The sequence below is a fragment of the Benincasa hispida genome, chromosome 3, assembly GCF_009727055.1.
Source record: "Benincasa hispida cultivar B227 chromosome 3, ASM972705v1, whole genome shotgun sequence".
Taxonomy (NCBI): domain Eukaryota; kingdom Viridiplantae; phylum Streptophyta; class Magnoliopsida; order Cucurbitales; family Cucurbitaceae; genus Benincasa; species Benincasa hispida.
This window is the reverse complement of record NC_052351.1, coordinates 58,122,134-58,142,821: the sequence shown is the minus strand read 5'-3', so window position 1 is coordinate 58,142,821 and position 20,688 is coordinate 58,122,134. Positions and strand designations below refer to the sequence as shown.

At 33.4% G+C, this 20,688-nt stretch overlaps 1 protein-coding gene across 3 annotated transcripts; it reads right to left on the bottom strand.

The window, feature by feature from the left end:
• Positions 1-5,311: 5,311 nt before the first annotated feature.
• On the bottom strand, positions 5,312-17,439 carry LOC120073816 (SPX and EXS domain-containing protein 1-like). 3 transcript variants are annotated; one of them, XM_039026677.1, is made up of 14 exons: positions 17,076-17,439; positions 15,524-15,662; positions 15,281-15,423; positions 14,394-14,432; positions 14,195-14,287; positions 13,979-14,095; positions 13,727-13,822; positions 13,135-13,248; positions 9,555-9,608; positions 8,583-8,630; positions 8,094-8,244; positions 6,515-6,680; positions 6,028-6,097; positions 5,312-5,700 (listed from the first exon to the last, which is right to left on the bottom strand). In XM_039026677.1, exons 2-14 carry the CDS (start codon positions 15,606-15,608, stop codon positions 5,443-5,445), a joined length of 1,434 nt encoding a protein of 477 aa, XP_038882605.1. In that variant the 5' UTR covers positions 15,609-15,662; positions 17,076-17,439; the 3' UTR covers positions 5,312-5,442. The 3 variants fall into 3 exon arrangements, with proteins under 3 accessions (XP_038882605.1, XP_038882606.1, XP_038882607.1); XM_039026678.1 differs by having other exon boundaries at positions 15,524-15,592; XM_039026679.1 differs by lacking the exon at positions 15,524-15,662.
• Positions 17,440-20,688: the final 3,249 nt, after the last annotated feature.

The following is a 20,688-nucleotide window of genomic DNA, read 5'->3' as shown; positions in this document are numbered from 1 at the left end:
GAGAATTAATGAGAATCAATTTTTAGATTAATGTGGAGGGAGTTACATAACTCCCTCATTCATTATGTTGTTGCTAGCAAATACCACTATTTTTTTATTTTGGATCTTCCAAATCATTTCGAGAGAGGTCCGGACCCATTTTTTTTTTTATCTTCGATAAAAAGATTCATTCTCTTCATAAAAAATAGGAGGTAGAATCAACATATATTTCTTTTTCGATTCATCCCTGAAGTTGAATACCTAATTCAAGAATTGTTTTTTATCCAATCCGTAGAAATCAATAGAAAAGGAAAATCCTTATGATACACCAGATCCAACTCGGTTATTGATAGAGTGAATAGATCTGTCATTCTTAAAATCTTTCTTCCGATTCAAAATCGTGGTGTAACGTGTATCCCCTCCTATTCCGGTCATGGAATAGATGAAATAAATAAATAAATGGATTTTTGTTCAAGAATGAAATCTTATTGAAACTGTCTATATCCAGTTCATCCTTCGAAACCTAATCACATCTCGAATCTGATGAAATATGATGAATTAAACTATATCTTACATAGCCTATAATTTTTATATTATATTAAATATAATATAACCTATAGTTAAAATTCTCTCAATAATATATGAAATTTAAAATGAATTAAATTTATATTAAATATATGAATCTAATTCATATAATTAATATTTGAATCATATCCAAATATTTATATCCTCTTAAATTAAACTTTATAATATAATGTATCAAATATATTATATTAATTATATCACATATAATTAATTCCCTCAATTAGTTTGAACAATTCAAATTATTCTAAAATTAATTCTCAATAATCCTTGTTGAGCTACAGATGGGACCTTATGGACTTGTAGATTGAAGCGCCAATGGTACTTGAACAATTAATTAAACTCCTTTAATTAAATTATTCAACATCCTTTAACTCTCGGTCACTCTTCTAAAGACTGATAGCAGCACTCTTTGTACTATAAATATATTTTTGTGACCATTATATAACCAGTCAATAGCGCGATGTCCCTTAACAACTTTCTCGTAAGTATAGCTGGGTCAAAATTATCGTTTTTCCTCTATAGTTACACCAAACTTCTTAAGTACCACTGATCCATCAATGAACAAAAAGTCATAGTCCAACTATAACCAAACCTCTCTTGGGCCAAGAGAAGTTGTGGGGACACATTGTTCAAGCCTTGAAATTAGCCTTTAAGAAAGCAATTTATCTATTTACCTCGACATTAGGGAAGGAGTGAATTCCATCTTGTGTAACCGTATTTCTAGTTCCTCAATCAGATGAATCCCCAAAATGGTGGGCATATTGAGACAACAAACTGGCCACTCTCATCCATGAATCAAAGGATCGCGTTCATAGGCAGGAGTTCACAACTCACTCAAGATTCAAGTCATGTCAACTATGGTTATCCTGGTGAAATGTAAGTTTCTACTATTAACGATGTTATATAATGAGATTATTCATATCGTGGTCAGAACACCCCCGCTCACATGTCTCTACATGAATAATCAGCATCAGATCATTTGTAGAATTTTAAAATAATTTTAACATCTACAAAGCAGGTTGTATTCCTAGTATCACAAAGATAAGGTGCCCAGCATTATCTATTTACTACAAACCGTTCGAGTTATCACTTAAACACAATCCAACTGTATGCCTCTACATACATGTCAAGCTACAGAAGATAATCTTGGATGTTTTTATTGGTTTTGTGGGTTAATTCTACTAAATGTCGAATAAAATACCTCAAATTTTATTAAATAAATAAACTGTTTGTATAATACAATTACAAACTACGTGACCCACAAGGTTTAGTGTATCAACCCCAACAATATTTATATCACTCTCATTGATCTTAGCCTACATATAATATAGTGAGGAATATTTCTCTCCCTTAGCTACCACCATAGAGCCTTTATTAAGCTTTCAGTTTTCGTTATAGAAGGCATTGCAGAAAAATTCTTCATCAAGCTTACTCGCAGAAATTGAATTCATGTGAATATCAGGAATGTGTTTCACATTCTTCAAAAGCAGCTTAGAACCATTCTTGTTCTCCAAGGGTACATCTCCAATGCCAACTGGTTTAGCTGATTCGTCATTATCCATCATAACACTACCGAAATCACAAGTGTATATAATGGAAACAAATCCCTCTAAGATGTAGCATGCATTGAGGTACCACTATTAATCACCCAACTGCTCTGTTGTGTAGCAAGATTTATAACATCACCGTCGAATAAAATATAGAAATCTTTGGTGGCTATAGAAATTGTGTCGGCATCTCATTCTTTTCTTTACCTTTGTTATTTTTATTTTTCCTTTTAAATTTTCAACAATGTTTCTTTACATGCCCTTTTGCATGACTATAATATTGTAGACATAATTTGTTTCTTTAGCATGAGGACAATGTGAATGAACGAACAAGTCCAAGTCCTATTTCCATAAACTTGATGACATGAAATGAATTCTAATCTTCTTATGATCTTATGTCATACAACGCATGGATGAATGATGACTTTATTTTCTTTATGTGATACTACTTCTAGATATGCGTTATTAATGAATGCTTTTGTAGTATGCTATGCATTGTCACAAGTTTCCTTGCGTTAGAACCAAGTATAATTCCACCGCAAGTTTTTCGATGTGATCCGAGGTCAAACATAGGGATTGTTTTAGGTTAATTGTGTTACAATTGTGATATATGCGACCGGGAGTTTTTTAATTTAATAAAAGTGTAGTTTGTACATGCGATAAAGTAAATTGTACAATAAAGTAAAGGAAAGCGATAAAAATGCGATAATGAAGTAAATTGCGATAAAAGTAAAGTGCGATGAAATAAACCTAACTTATGATGATACAAGATACAGGTTACATGATACAAGATACAAGATACCGAGGTTGAGACTGACTGTGAAGATTATACAAAGGTCGTGTTATGCGATGGCAAGGCTTATGTGCGAAGCAGAAAGGGAAAGGATAATTAATATAAACATCGCAAGTTCTTTAATTGCGTTAAAGATATAAGTACGGTTCCGCTTTCCCTTGGCGTACGCCTCTTGGTGATCGGCCGCGTTTCCCACATCTCTGTGGTGAAATAGGGACGAACGTAGTGAACGCAAGGTCGCTTCCATCTCTGGAAGTACTTCTTGCTTTAGTTAACGCATTCTTCTAACCTTCTCTCCTGTCTCTTATACACATCTAGATGTGTATAAGAGACAGGTTTATTGTTATGAAAATTTTGAAAATGGTGGAATAAATATTCCTTCTGTTATGCAATCAATCCGTCGAAAATGCACAACGGTTAGTTGTACACGTGTCAAAATCCTCTGCGATTACGTTGTTCATTTGCATCTTTCGATCGTGTAGCCGCATGCGGTGTTGTTTTTTTTATTACCGCACGCAATTGAAGTTGCGTTGATCGCAAAGCTCTTGATCGATTGTCGCATGCGTCGTCATCTGTCTCTTATACACATCTAGATGTGTATAAGAGACAGATTGTCGCATGTGTCGTCATTGCGTTGATCGTCTATTCATTCCTGAATGATGGGCGCAATGCGACGTAGATGCGTTAATCTTTTTCTCTTGAGCCATGGGTGCATACGGTGACTTGATATCCTGCAAAACAGACTTGAAATATTCTTTTCTACCATCGCAATGGTATTAGTGGGTGTATTGGCGACAACTTATAATTCTTGTATTTATTAGCTAATTTCCATACAATTGACACAACTTTCCTCTTTTTTGGCCCCAATATCTAAATAAAGCAGCATAAATACTTGTATTTCTACAAGTTTTCAAATATCACTCAACATTTAAAAATCAATCACTCTTACTTTTGCTTCTGTCTTTACCTGTCGGACCTTTACTTTTGCTCCTCTTTTTTTCAATAACGAGAACATATGACTATGAAGGAGAGCCCTGCGACTTTCTTCTCATCTCCTCATTCAATATGCTACTTTATACTAAGTTCATACTACTTAGTACTTCATTTGGGGCTAAGTTCAATAAGGAAGTTTTAAATGTCTCCCACGAGTTTGGCAATGTACGAAGGATCCATAACCTATGTATTTCATCCTCAAACTTGATATTTATCTTAGATAGTTGATTAATGATACCTTGGAATGTATTCAAGTGATCTAACATGGGTGTTTCATCTTGATACTTCAACGTTACCATTTGTTTGATCAGAAACATTTTATTATTACCAATTTTAGGGGAATATAGCGACTCAAGTTTGTTCCATATAGTTCATGCATAAGTTTCTTCACCAATATGGTTTAGAAAAATATCTTCTACCCAAAAGTCTCACGATTTCACACACTTTTCTATGACATAGTTCTCATTCCTTATATGTTTTACCATCATGCTTCTCTTTTTAAAAATCTGGAAGTTACAAATCATTCACATATCAAAATATCTTCCATCTTTCTTTTCCAAACTTGATAATTTGATCCATTAAGGGTAATCATCTTAGTTAAACTAGTATCTATGTTCAATATAAGGTAAACATAATTACTTAATCAAGACTCTAATACCACTTTGTTCCCAATGTTTTGAAGAAGGATTATTGTAGCTTCAAATCTTCTAATCTTAAATGTCATGGAACATCACCGGAACTTCAGTGCATGTTGGTTTTCTTTAAGGGATTAGAGAATACGTAAGTGGAGGTTCAAATTTAGTTTTGGGTTGGTTCAATTTTAGGACAAATTAAAATTTAGTTGGTTTAATTTTATTTGTTTAGCAATTAAGATTTCGTTAGCACCCTGCATTTTGAGGAAGAATCTCTTTGGTACCATTTTGCACATTTTTTTAAAATAAATGTAATTGTTAAAGATGAGGGTATTTATGATATTTATAAATTATTAATTAATTTGCTATTTATAAAAACCTTTTCAAATGCAACTTTATAGACAGACATTTCTCTTAACCACCAAGCCAACCACGATAACCACTGGACCAATCATGAAAGTCATCAATTAACCATCATGAGAAACCAAATCGAACATAGCTCAATTGACATTCAAGTATATTAATAACCACGAGATTCGTAGTACTTTTAAAAAACCATCATGAGAAAGTAGAGCAAAAAAGTTTATGAAAAATAAAATTCTATATCCTAGTACTTTTAAAACGATCTGTCAATACAAGATCAAATTAGAAATAAAACTTCAAAATTTTCTATATATAATAAGGCTCTTGCTCCATGTTCCAATTTCAACACATTCATCTCTGCTTCAAGGGGTTTGCATATAAAGATCATTTAGACAGAAGAAAAAAAAAACTAATCCATCTGTGAAGGAAAGAGACCCCTCATCGTAGATTAATGATAATTACTCAAAACAAAAGCATCCATCCATACAAAGATCTTTCTCCCCAGAATAGCCATTATTATACCTCGATAAATCAATTGCCAATAAGAATTTTAAACATTATAATTACTGGAGTCGAGTAATTTGTCTTCTTCGGTTGGGAGATTATTCATTGTAATTTGTATGTTCGACTTCGAGTTCATCTTGTTCCTTTCATTTTCAACTCGGAAGAAAATCCATTGGAATCTTCGGAAGATCTCTAGCGCTGTGATCGTGAAGACCGTAAGGTAATTGTGGCGAAGATGAGCGGATAACTTATACGTCCATGTACACCGTAATATCAGATTACTTCCAAGCACCCAGATGTAAACCTGAAAACCATAGATAAATATAATCCTTCCATTGGATGCTGCAAAATATCATATTTCTGTTCAAGTAGTTATCTAACTTGTAGACTTCTGAATTATAACATGAAAACTTTAATCATTTTATCATCAGTAATAAGCGAGTGCAAAACAATGAAGGTCATTAACATGGCTCTGCAGTAAAAAATTGTCCAGTTTTCAAGTTTGGGTTTATGCAGCTTTTTATGTCCCATGTTAAATCAACAAGGATTTGATCATATTAGAGAACCAAGTCGATGTATTATTATGGCCAACTTGTAAAAACAATTCAAGTTTATGCATCAACAACATTACCCATTTCCGCCCATATAAGAGATGTGAGAAAAAGTGTGGTCGGTTGAACTTGAAAATCCGGGTGAAAGTGCTGTCATAAGATAAAAACATAGGTCAGAAAATCATAAGACCACACAAGCTACAATTTCTCCAGAAACTTGTAGGAAGTAAACGTACAAGCACATAAAACCTCATAAAGGAAGTACATGATTTAGTCGACCGTGATTCGGTGGCTTTGGGGCTTTGGGGCTTTGGCTCAATGAATAGCAAGTAATTTATGCTCTCATGTGATGCATCAATGTGGTTGTGCTCTTTAAACAGGCACACATTCATTTTCAACCAGGCACACAACAATAGGAGAAAAGAAAACCAGACCCCAAAAAACCAAAAAGGAAAAAGAAAACAGAGGGAATACTTGCTCCCTTCCCCCTTTTTGTACTCTTTGGATTAATGCCATTGTTTATTTTTGTAAAAACAACGTAAAGAGTAAAAATAATAGCTAGGATACCTCAAGTCCCAATCGCGTTTCACATCCCAGTAAAATGAGTATGATGAGTTTAGAACACTAGACAGCAGCCAAAGGGGCCGATAAAAGCTGGTCCATCTATCAGGGAAGACGTGGTATTTAAGGGCAGAAAGGAAAATCACCGGTACTGCGGTTGAATATTTTAAAGCTGTAATGATGAGCAGATAGAGTTACTATATCATCAAGACAAGTGACAGATTTGAAGCATAAGGGTAACAACAAATTGAATGAAAATATGTGAGAATGAAAACTGCAAAACAACAATAATCAATTAAGGAATACAGATATAAGATACTAACAGAATAAACACAAGGTATTATTGAATGAACTCAAATAAATAAATAACATTTCGAATTGTGACTTTTTTTCAAGTGTTAGATGATTACTAATAAAGATGTCTCTGCATACGCAGGGGTAAAAAGCATTTCAAAACAGAACGTCATCATCTGCACTAAATTATGGTTCTGACAAATTTTAGGTATGCCAGTATTTAAAACCTTAAATAACAAGTATAAGTGCCAAGATTTATATATCCCCTTATGAAGCTAGTTTTGGATAGTAAGGCGCTGTTTGAAATCAAATTCTTTCTTTCATGTCTTGCCGACTGGAGCTCTAGGGATAAGTTACAAAAAAATAAATAAATAAATTAAAAAAAAAAAAAAAAAAAAAAAATCTTGAATGGGCTCTTTCCCCCTAGTTGCTGAATATTTTTTATGATGAACAAACTATAGATTACATATTCCAAAAATAGTTGTGGTGTTGCACACGCTGGCTTGAACACTCGATGATATTAATTAAAAAACGACCAAAAAAACCATGTACTCCATCATTCTTTTGCAACTAAGGGTTGGTCCTTAATTTTAAAAAGGCTTGGTCTAGCTTTCTGCCTCCCTTACTAAAGATTGGCAACTGGCTTCCTGAGGACCTCTCAGGCTGGTTGTTGGTTGAAAAAGCTAAGATCTTCTGCATAAGTGCAGTTAGTCCTTTCCTGTAATTCTTGAGGATTAAGAGAAATCAAAGATTTTCCCTTTTATCAAGAGGGAACTTTTAATTGAAGATATGAAATGCTCAAAAGATGCAAACTGTGGCGTGCAAGAAAATGAAAAGACATAATTACAAAAGAAATATAAATGCTTCTCAATCCAAACAAATATCTTGTAAAGAAAATTCAAGAAAGAAATTAGAAAGAAAACACCAGAAAGAAGAAGCCTAGCTAATTCAGAACGATCAATCTAATGAAATTGTATAATTTTGAAGATCCTCTGATTATGAAAAGAATCAAAGAATTCTTTCAAGGTAAACAGAAACACAAAGCTTTTGTGAGATGTTGCAGCTTACGACTCGTTGGAGTCCATCACAGGATTTTCCTGTAATCATATTATCTCTTCTTCATTTAACTTCCAATTGGGATCTTTTAGGTTATTTCCTCACTCCTTCCCATGGTTTGCTTAAAGATATTTCTCTCATAAAATATCTATTTTACCAGAAAAAGACCAACAAACAAACAAACAAGCAAACACCAATTTTGATAGAGGCAAAGAACAGAGTCATGAGATCTCACCATTCAGAAGTGTTGGTTTTTCCCCTGTATCCTTATATTGTCGAAGGCATTGGAACAAACGAAAAAGATAAGGCAAAACAAGGACCACAGGGATTGCAACAGAGTGACTTCCACAAACAGAATCAGCTTCAAACCATGCAATAGTGGCAACCTGAATAAGTTTGAGAAATACAAACACTTCAGTCAAAAAGATCCACATCTGGGTCAAGAACCATTGTTTCTATAAAGAAAAGCAGCACAATTCAGTATCCTTCAGCAAATTTAGCTGCAAGTAAAAGACTAGAATGTCATTTTGCAATTAAGACTAACGAAGTGTCACTACTTGGAACATAATAGCATATTTTTTCAACCCCTTCCACCAGTTTTAAAAATATGCGTTATCAACATATAAAAAGAAAAGACTACCAATTAAAGACCGATTAATGGAAAAGACACCTGCAATCCACTAATTATAAATAATTAGCCTTAAAACAAAAGAAGAAAACCCACCTGTCGGTGAATCATTCGACAAACTGATCTTTCCAAATCAGAAAACACCTGCAGGCCAAATCAGTGTTAAAACCATATCATGTAATTATGACATAATAGAATATTTTGACACAAAAATGATTCAGAAAACAGTTTTTAATTATGAATTCCCAAAAAGATGAAGCAAGAAATTAAAAGGGTTAATAGGTATGTTTGACATTTACAATTATATGCTTCCTAAAAACAGAAAAATGCTCAAACTCATCCTGGATACACAAGCACAGAGAAATCCACTTGCATAATTGCATTAAGCCTTTTGTTAGGAAAATAAACCCCAGAAGATGAACAAGAACGCCTAAATCACTCAACAATTGTCTGTCTTCTCTCAATCTCCCCTCCCTCTATTCAGTGTTTTTAAATGCCCAAGGCGTCTTAAGGCGCACAATGGCCCTCTGGAGCCTAGGCGCAAGGCGCACAAAAAAGCGCGGGTTTTTTTTGTGAGGCACACTATATATAAAAATATTACATATTACGTTAAAAAGAGAGTATAATTGAAATGGAAATATGGAAAAAAGGGACTCAAAACACAAGAAATTTTGCATTTAGGTTTGGTAAACTTGATCCTTTTAGTTAATAAAGAAGGAAAATCCTTAATTATTACTATTTTTTAAAAATAATTGAAAAGCCCCAAGGCGCAAGGCTTTGATCCTTGGGGCTTCACAAAAGGCACGCGCCTAAGGCGTGCCTTATTTTGTGAGCCTCGCTTTTCCAAGGTGAGGCGCCAAATCTGTGCCGCTTTTTAAAACACTGCCTCTATTTATAACCAAATATACTAACTCTCTAAGTAATTACTCTTTTGCCCTTCCTAATACCATATTACTCCTACCCATAAACCCCTGATAGTACCCTTACACCTTTCTCTTTGGTACTACCGCTATTATAAGTTGATAACGGACTTGAAAATTGTTGATTACAGAACAGCAGGATACCAACCTTTGACATTGACGTCAATATATCAGCTACAAAAAAGTCAGCAAATGTAATTGCCTGCATTGAGAAAACATTAACAAATTAAAATCCAAGATAGCAGCCTAACTTCAACAGTTCATGTAATATAAGAGGGAAAGAGCAGTCTTCCACAAGGTTTGGGCTGGAAAAGAACATTCATAAATCTTTTAACAGGTACAGTATATGCATCATGGTTTGATTACAAGGTTCCTGGATCTTTTTAAGAAAGAATTTTTTTTGGGTAATGGAAACTTTATTAATATGAATAAGGGGGAGACCCCGAAGAATTACAACATAGCTTGCCAATTATTGACTAAAAAGGATAAACTGAAATGAGTGAAAGGGTGCTGTAATTTATGCCAAGAAAAAACAATCGATAAAACGAACTCAAAAACCGAGCAAAAGAAGAACATGTATCATGAAAAAGTTGTTGTTCCTTTCACCCCATAAGCACCAAAGGAAAGCACAGATAAAAGCCAACCAAATGACCTTCTTGGTTCCACCAAAAGGATGTCCCACTAACACTGAGGCCAAAGCATCAAAAATATCATGAGGGCAAGTGAAATGCCGACCAAAATGAGGCAAGAGAAGGTTCCAAAAGCCAGTAGCAAACGAACAATGAAAAAATAGATGAACTGACGATTCAACATGTTCATGGCACATATGACACCAAGATGGAGAAAGAGACATGTAAAGCATACAATACTGCAAACGATCAGCAGTATTAATGGCGCCCCAGCTGAGTTCCCAAAGAAAGATTTTAATCTTCTTAGGATATCTATCCTTCCAAATCACCGAATAAAGATCAATCAAGTCTGAATCCAGATCACCTTCCAAATCAACCATAAGAGACTTAACAGTAAAGCCCAAAGATGGATCAAGAGGCCACAACCAAGTATCAAGGATAGCACGCAATCGGATTGGTGTCAAGTTAATGGATAATGAGGCTCACTCAACAATCTCTAACTCAGTAAGATTACGACGTAAGTCCAAATTCCATGCAGCCATATCTGAGTTCCAAACACTAGCAACTGCAACCTTAGGATGTTGTACAAGACGAAAAAACCGTGGATAGGTGGTAGAAAGGACTCCACAACTAAGCCAAGGGTCATTCCAGAAGGACGTAGATGAACCGTCCCCAATGCGACGACTAACCCAATTAGCAATCAACTCAGAAGACAAACAAATATACCTCCATGGTGATTTGGAAGAAGCTCCATTGACAGGGGAGGGCCAAACACAATCAGTAGCCTAATACTTGGCAACAATAAGCTGCCTCCATAAAGCATCATGTTCAGTTAAAAACCACCAAGTCCATTTCGCAAGAAAAGCCAAATTCCGATGCTTAAAATTGCCAATGCCAAGACCTCCCAATAATTTTGGACGCTGAGATACCATCCAATTCACATTATGAACACCACCATCACCACGAGAGCCTTCCCAAAAGAAATCAAGAACCAATCTATCCAGGCAGTTAATAATAGAGGAAGGAGCCTTAAACAAAGACAAATAATAAGTAGGGAAGCTAGAAAGAGTAGCTTGAATAAACGTGCGACGACCCCCTTTCGAAATATAAGAATACTTCTAATTATGGAGTTTATGCTGAAACCTCTCCATCACAAGCTACCAAAACAAACCAGATTTTGAACTACCACCCAAAGGAAGCCCTAAATAAGAAGCTGGCCAATAGCCCCTTTGACAGTCAAAAGAGCGCAACAACCAGTCAAAATCAAAATCAAAGACATGAATCCCAAGAAACTCACTCTTAGCAAGATTAGTTTTACGGCCAGAAACACACTAAAAAATATGAACAATGTCAAACAAGTTCCGTATGGCAGTTCTTTCAGCAATAGAGAACAACAAAGTGTCATCAGCAAACTGTAAATGAGTCAGAGTAAAACCAGAATGGCCAATAGGATGTGCACTAATATGACCCAATATAGAGCTATGATCAATAAGACGACTCAGACAATCAGCCACTAAGATAAATAATAAAGGAGAGAGAGGATCTCCCTATCTTATGCCTCGTGAGGGAAGAATCTTGCCACGAGGGCGGCCATTAATGATGATCGAGTAATTCGTACTAGAAATGCATCCTCTAATCCAGTTATGCCAGCGGCAACAAAAACCTTTAACCTGGAGTATATAATCAAGGAATTCCCAATCAACTATGTCAAAAGCTTTCGCAAGATCCAGTTTTAAGACAACCCTTGGTTTTTCTCTGAGAGGTCCAATCATCGATGAGTTCATTCGCCATCAGGGAAGCATCAAGAATCTTTCTATTAACTACAAAAGAAAGCTGATTGGGCGAAATGGTAGAAGGAAGCAGCTTTTTAAAGCGATTTGACAAAACAGGGCAATAATTTTATAAGCACAGGGAATGAGACTAATATGCCTGTAATCAGAAATAGATCTTGGGTCAATTTTCTTGGGTATCAAACAGATATAAGTCTCATTCCTTTTCACATTAATAATCCCAGAATTGTAAAAAATCATTAATGACTAACATCATATCAGATTTTAGAGTAGGCCAAAAAAATTTAAAAATTTCAGTCGTAAAACCATCTGGCCCAGGAGATTTACTAACTCCAAGAGAGGAAACAGCAACAAATACCTCATCATCAGTAAAAGGACGCTCGAGATCAATGGCTTGAGTAGGTGAAATAGGATTCCACTGAAGGTTTAGTGGAAGGAATCATTGACCCATGTCTTTTTTGAAAAGGGTTGAATAAAAAGACAAGAATTCAGTTTCAATGTCCTGTGAAGTCAAAAGACTTGTGCCATCCCTTGAGAGAATCTCCGTAATAGAGGACTTACGGCGTCGGCAGCAACAATTTTATGGAAAAACCATGTGTTTTCATCACCCTCTAGAAGCCATTTCAGCTTACAATGCTGCTGCCAATGGATATGATCTTGAATAGTCATATTTTCAATTTGTTCACGAAGAATATAACGTCTATTAATTTGTTCCTCATTAAGGTCCCGATTGTCTTCCAGGGCATCTAAATTAGTTGATCGTTAGACAAGGGAATGAAGATTAGTAATCTCACTGCGACGATTGGTATTCCAATCCCGGATAATACCTTTCAAACCCTTAAGTTTCATCATAAAACCATGCCCAGGCCAATCGGTTAGCAGGTGGCAATTCCACCAATTTTCCACCAAGGCACAGAAAGAAGGCACTTGAAGCCAGGAATTTTCAAATCTAAAAGGGCATGGATCCCAATCAATACGTCCAGAAGATAAAGCCAAAGGAAAATGATCTAATGTAATACGATCCAAGCATTTAAGAATAAAACATAAATAATATGACAATGTTTAAGTACCATGGAACAATTTTAGACAAGAATACATGTGATACTCACTTGACCTTAAAATTATGAAAGATAGTAAAATCATTTCACAAACTTCTTGAACCGAAGAAACATATTTTACAGACATTTATTTGCATAAAAAATTCAATACTGCAAGCTTTTCCTAACATTAAACACCAAACCAACTTTCAAAGCGAGAAAAACAGTAACAAATACTTTACATTTTTAACGCACTTGATCGAAAAACTTACCTGCAAGGGGAAAACTATTCGCCAAAGAGTCCTTAATAAGAAAAATCGAGATGACAAGAAAAATATTTCAAAAGGGAAAATCAAAATCATCACAACCGCGACATATAAGAGAACCTGCATGAAAAGTAAATAAACTTAATGTCATTTCATCAACAGATAACTAAAAACAGCTATACACAGGGCAACGGCTAATGGGAATTACAAAATATAATCATAATAAAGTGTGCTAATACCCTACTCTATGAAAGACATATTCATGGGGCAAACCGCAATGCAAACTTATATGCAACAAGCATATTAGTTATGCGATGCACGTCAAAAGAAGCTCAAATTCTTCACGGATTAGGGAGAGAAAGTGGCAACACTATGAAACTATATCAAAGTGAGTATCTTATCTAAGTCAGTATCTTTAGTGTCAAAGTGATAAATAAAATGATAATTACAGATAACTTTGGCAAGGAACAAAGCATCATACAACGGAACTTGCAAAAGGCCAATTCTAACGTGTCCAAATAAACAAAGAACTTGATTGCATTTCCGACAAATTAAAATATTCATCAAATACAAATAAAAGAGGGGGCGTCTATTACACTGGTTGTGATGCAGCTAGTGATACTTCGCCATGAGAATAAAGATAGAGGTAGGCTGTCATGCTAGTTGGGACAACAATAGTCATCCACATGGCACACTGCAAAAGAGATTTAGTCAGGATTATAGATTGAAATAATATATTTTAATTAAAGTTAATGGATATAGTAGACAAAGTATGAATAGCAGAAAATATATAATTGCTTCGAGAATGATTTTGAATGTTCAAGAAAATGCATAACTAAGATTTTTTTACCTTCCAAATTTCTCGGTGAGTTAGATGGTTCTGGTCAAGTTCAAATATCTTTGCATAATTGACGTTAGACTGGGAAAAAACCCATAAGTTAATTCCCCACAGCCAAACCATCATAGTCTGCAGTACCAAAACTAAAAAGTTAGTTAGTACAAAGGTAACAATGATAATAGTCAGAAACACATTCAAAAGGTATTTAGAAAGGAGAAATGCACTCACCACCAGAAGAAGAGGATTATAATACAGAAATGCTTCGTAGAGAAATAGGTCTTGCAGGTCTGCACTCATTCTCATAACAGAATCCCAGCCAATCTGTATTTCAACAATACCAGGTAAGGAGTGCATCAAATCAACTCATCTACTACAAACTACTGTTTTCAGTTAGCCATTAAACCAGATATGATCTAATAGAACTAACCTTGCAACAAAATAAACCCCAGAAGATGAACAAGAAAACCTGGACATTAATCTGAATTAGTATTCTAAACTGTAGGGGGAAGTAAATAAATAAACAGGTGACAAACGAACATAAAGGAGGGCACTTTTCTTGTTCAACATTAAAACTTACTACATGTGAATCCAAAAAATTATGAGAAAAAAAAAACAATTTTGGTCCTTATGGATCCAAAGTATTCCTAAATTTGACAAGTGTAGAAACTCTGCTAAAATTTATTTCCATTTGTGCTTTAGAATATTATATTACATGTGGAGCTGGGAATTCAAACCTGTAACCTCTTACTGGAAATAGAATGCTTTATCCACTAAGCTATGCTCATATGGGCAAAATTTAATCCCATTCTTTAGCAATCCTATCATTAAAAAATATTACTATTTATACAAAACATTGTGTCAATGTATGCAGTTGATTTTTTTTATTTTTTGAGATCCACAAAGCAATCTGGAACTTATATACAATTAAGGACTTGGAGGTTGGCCCCATTACTTAAAATCCAATTAGGGACTTGGAACTTGGCACCATTTCTCCCTTAGCTATTTTTTTTTAGGGAAGAATAGATTTGATTACGAAGAATACAAGAAATTTATTATCACTTGTTAAATATGATGTCTTGGAAGTTAGCACCATTACTCAAAATCCAATTTGTTGTTTCCCACTGCATCCAAGATCATAATCAAGACATGATGGATACATTTTTTTAAATATGGGATCTAAAACTAAGTTCTCTTCGAAAGGAGAAATTCTTATAAGAAGAACATAACATAAAAAGCTTAATGCAATACTTTTTTTGTTAGAAAAACAACTTAAATATTATGCATAAATACAAGTGGCAGTAAAAGCAATCAAACCTTGAATCTCCATAACAAAATAGGAGATGGAACTATAGCTGCAGGATTCATTGTTAATATAGTACTCTTCAAATCATTGGCCTCCATTGAATGCAACAAAGTTTCGTTCACACCATTACCTGTCTCAGTACCAGACAAATATTCTGTAGAAAGAATGCATCGCAAACACAGATTAGACACTAGAAAATAAATGATTGGAAAAAAAAAATCACAATTACCAAAAGGTATTAAAAAGAGGTATACCCAAATCAGATACTACAGGTCTGCTTCCAGACTTTCTTAAATGTGGACTACTATTGGCAGGAACTGCCACTGGACATCCAAACATAGATTAAATGGAAAGAGTAGATGTTAATTTCACCACTCAAACCTTGTCAATAACCTGCAATCATGCACTAATGCATATATATGAGAGATCCTAAGAAAGCAATAGATGGAATTTTGCTCTAACACTGGTGAGTTCTTGAGCCATATTCTTAAAAGGAGGTTCATGGATTGGCCTAGGTTTGATTGAGATTTTTTTAACCCATTCCAAACAACCTAACTTTGCAAGTTCGGTTGGGTCACTGGTTTTAATTACCATACACAAAAAAACTAGTAAAATAAAACTTTAAAGATTGGCCATCACTCGCTTAGATATTCATAAATGAAAAAACTATAAACTACTGTTTAATTAATTCTGTCAATACTATTAAAACAAATATCTCTTATAAGTTAGAACTCCAGCAATACTACAAAACATAGTTGTCTCAAGTAATATAACCATAACCATCTTCCACCTGATATTAAGATAAGATTATTGTATCAATAAAATTTAAAATAACTAGCACTTTGAAAACACACAATCGTGATTACAGCATAAGCAAATTTCAGCACACAAAGGCCAATGCACAAACTAATTTACAGCACACAAAATTCAAAAGCACGCGCAAGCAAATATAACTCAAAGAACTCATGTATGGTTTTACCAATATTTTTCTTTAGTTTCAATTGAGTGAATAATTTCTTACATAATATCCAGTACTCTCATGCCCTAATGCTGTGTGTATTTCATACGTTAAGAATCAATGATGTTAAGAAGCCCTTACGTGTATATCCTACCATGTTTGGGTAGGGATGTGAAAAACAAAACAAAACAAAACAAAAACCAGAGCACAAGTTAGACGTGGGGATTGGAGAAACTTTGAAACGTGAGGATGGGAGTGATCTCTTGCCTCTGAAAGATCATTTAAGGAAAAGGCTCCGGTTTCTGAAGAGGAATGGCCAAAAGAACAAGGAACTATGGGATCAAAAGAATGAATGCCCTAGATTCTTGAGCTGGGGCGTGGAATTGGGGATGAGCTCAGAAGAGGAAGCCCTGCGGAACAAATTATCATTCTACTACAAGTCTTCCACAGAGATAATTGGAGTTCGCTAATCCCACTTTCAAGAACCCTTCTCAATCCCAATTTTCCTCTCTAAGACTAAATGTACATAGAATGACACAACTCTAAGCCACCATATCTATCTATATAATTGACTGATCTCGAACTGCAAGGAGAGCAAGACAACCAAACAACACAAAACTCAACAGAGGCATCTTCTTAACCAAGATTAACAAAATTTAGAGGCAAAAACTGAAAACAGCCTCCAATATAGCAATACCCAGAACAAAATGAGAAGAATTAAGCATCACAGATCTACACCCAGCTCAAAAAATCAAAGAACTTCAACAAGTACGACATGACAAATCACAAGGGAAAAAAGATTAACAAAAACAGAGTAATGGGGTTGGATCAGATCCAAAGAGACTTACGGCGAAAGATTCAATTGTTTTGTGTAATTGGATTTGAAGCAATTAAGTCAACAAAATGTAAAGCTTTTAGAGTCCTCTGGATCGCCCCCCACCAAATCTGGCGCAAAGAGTTGAAGGCGAATTAAGAATTCCTGTATTGTTTTATTGTGTTTTGTGGGGTTTGAGTGAAGATTAAGCAGAAGAGAAAGCGTGAAACGCAAAGAACAGAACGTTCTTCATGCAAATTTTGAACTCTCGGGGCCAAAGAACTGGCTTTGCAATTGCGAACGGATTTCGACTCTCAGCTGGCTTCCGTTTCTGAATTTCCTTTTCTTTTTCTGTTTTTTTTCCCCATTATTTTCCAAAGAAGGGAAGTATGAATGTTTTGCGATAACGTAATAAAATAAACATTTTGAAAACATTTTTGCTTGAGGAAATTTTTTAAAAAAATTAATAATGTTAGAATTAGAATACCATAGAGGAAACTAAAAGAAAAATAAAAATGTTTTCTTTAAAAAAAATTAAAAATTAAAAAAAATGTTAAAACACCATTTTGGTCCATATAATTTAATACTTATTCAATTTTAGTTACTTTTCAGATATTTAATTTCAGTGTTTAGATTTTTAATAAATCTTAAATTTAGTCTCAATTATTGGTTTAATATTGATTTTTGCAAAAACAATTTATTATATTAGCATTTTATAACAAATTTTGAAAACATATTCACATTTTATATCTTAGATAAAAACTATTATTATTATTTAATCAATTTCGATGGACTAAATTTGAGATTTGTTGAATCTATGGAGCATAAAATGTGACACTCAAAACTTTTAAAGTGTCTAACATATACGAAATTTTCAATTTTTTTTTATAGTAGATCCATAAATTTAAAAACATCAAATAAATCTGTAATCTTTTTCTAAAAGAAAAAAATTATGTGTTATTCAGACATTTTTAAATTAAGTGATACATTTATGTTTAAGATTGGATTTATGTATAATAGGATTAAAATTTTACATTGGTAGATAAAAAAAATTATATTTATGTAAGGTAGATAACTTTTTGTACTTTCTTACATTTACTCTATCACCATATATGGTTTCATCTCAATTGAATTATCCACAAGTTTCAAAACTATACATATCAATGAAAATATCGAAATTTCAATTTTAGGGAAATATCGATATTGATAAAAGTTTTAGAAAATTTTATGAAAATTGTTATAATTAGTTAATATTTTTTTTTTATTGTAACTAAATTATACTATAATTTATCCTTTTTAAAGTAAGACAACATTTAAATGTATATTGCAAGATATTTGTGTAAACGTCAATGCAAGAGCATAAATTTTAAAAAATAAAAAATAATTACAAGATAATATCAAATATTGAATATTAATTACAAAATTAATCAACATGAAATATTTGCATATAAAATAATTGTAAACTGTTTATTATAAAACGAAGTGGATAAAAAAAATAAAAATCATAAGAATAAATATAATACAACATAATGAAAAAGAAAAAAGGAAAAGAAAACTCTAGAAGTAAACAGAACTTGATAGAAAATAAGATGAATATTAAAGAATTTACATCAATTCTAGTCTGGGGTGAAATGATGTGAAAATTCAATGTAGATGATTTAAATGAAAATATATGATTTCTTGAAAATAAAAATTATTGATAGTAAAAGAGAAAAAAAAAAAATCATTGATCTAGCATAGCTAATTGCTAATAAAAAAAATTCAAAATTTTGACGAAATTTAATGGGAGGAAAACTGAAATTCCCCCTACCTAAATTGTAAGATTACCGAAATTTTAAACTAAGTGCAAACTAAGTTACCAATTTTTTTAATACAATTGAGACTAGGAAGATTGGAACTAGTTACCAACATAGTCAGATGTGAATTGAACTATACTCGATTTATTGTCAATTTTTTTTTAATATATAATCTTCAAATGAAAGATTATCTCCATAGTGATTTGATCATTTAATGAGTCGTTTCTATTGTGATTAATCAGGTAAAATGATTAATTTTCTTCTAACCTAATGTCCACTCTTGCTAAAATGACACCATTAATTTACCCCTAATTGTTCCTTAGGATGGTAACATTTACAACCGAAAAATCCACGGTCATTTTCACCGAAAATTTCCCTTTCTCTAACTATTATTAGAAATTTGGAAAAATTACATTTTGATCCTTAAGTTTTGGGTCTAATTTTTATTTGGTCTTTAGATATCAAAATGTTACACATTTAGCTCTTATGTTTTGATTTTGGTTTCAATTTAATCCATAAGTTTCAAAATATTTTAATCTTGCCCTTAACATTTGAGTTCTATTTTAATTTGGTCCCTGAATTTCAAAATTTTACATTTTCAACATCGATTTTGTATTAAATACCCACTTTCAATCATTGACGTCAATGTCTACTATTTAATTTAAAATAATTATGAAGTGAAATTTTGAATTTAGTTTTAAAATTGATGAAAAATAATGAAACTTAATTAATTATAATTCATTTAATTATTTTAATTTTATTTACATTAACCCTACAAACAAAAAACGAGCATTTAGTGAAAATCGAGATTAAAAATGCAAATCTTAGAATCTAGGGATTAACTTGGGGACTAAAAAATTAAAATCAAACTCAAAATTTAATAATTAAATGTGTAATAGTTTGAAATCTAGGGACCAAATAAAAATTAGACAAAAAAAACCTAACAACCAAAAAGCTATTTTTTCCTATAAACTTTTAAGTTTTTTACTTTAGCACTTACATAATTATCCTTATGGATTTCAACTTTCTCAGTTTCAATTTTCCACCCTCTAAATCTTTTCGAATCAACGTGAGTTTAATTAGCATGTTTTTAGTACAAATGAGAACATTGAGGATTTAAATCTTTCGATAACAGAAAAATACATGTCAATTACCACTAAGCTATGCTCGTTCTAATGAGTTTGACATGTCTATTACTACTAATTTGAACACCTTAAATTATAATATATTTGGACTTTGATTACATCTTCTTAACTTTAATCATAATTTTGTTTGGTTACATAAAAGTGATTCTACAAATGATAAATTGCCCTAAAAGAAAAGAGCAAAAATGAGAATCTTTAAATCTCTAATTTAGGATTGTTTGATTCAACTTTTCAAGTCTTTAATTTTTTAAGATAAGTAATTTTGGAAAAAAATTGAAATGTTTTTATCGAAGGAGTTTAAAGAAAAATGGCTTTTTAATTTTGAAAAACATTTTTTTCTCTAACCAATCCAAATAAGCCCTTTGCATAGGGTTGGCAACGAAGCTGGGGCGGGGCGTGGGGGCGGGCGGGGGCGTCCCCATCCCCAACCCCATGGGGAAATTCACCCCCATCCCCGCACCTGTCCCCGCCATTTGAAAGTAGAGACGGGGGCGAGGATTCCCCATCGGGGAACAAGGTCCCCATGGGCCACATTCCCCGTTCTCCGCAGGGATTCTCTTACTAGTTCCCCGTGGGGAATCCCCTACCATATTCAATTTACGGCCTTTTTTTAGTTTTTTAAGTTTGGACTTGGCTTCTTGGATTTAGAGTTAGAAATTGGATATTTAATACTGGGCTTCAATCTAACACTATACATTATAAACAT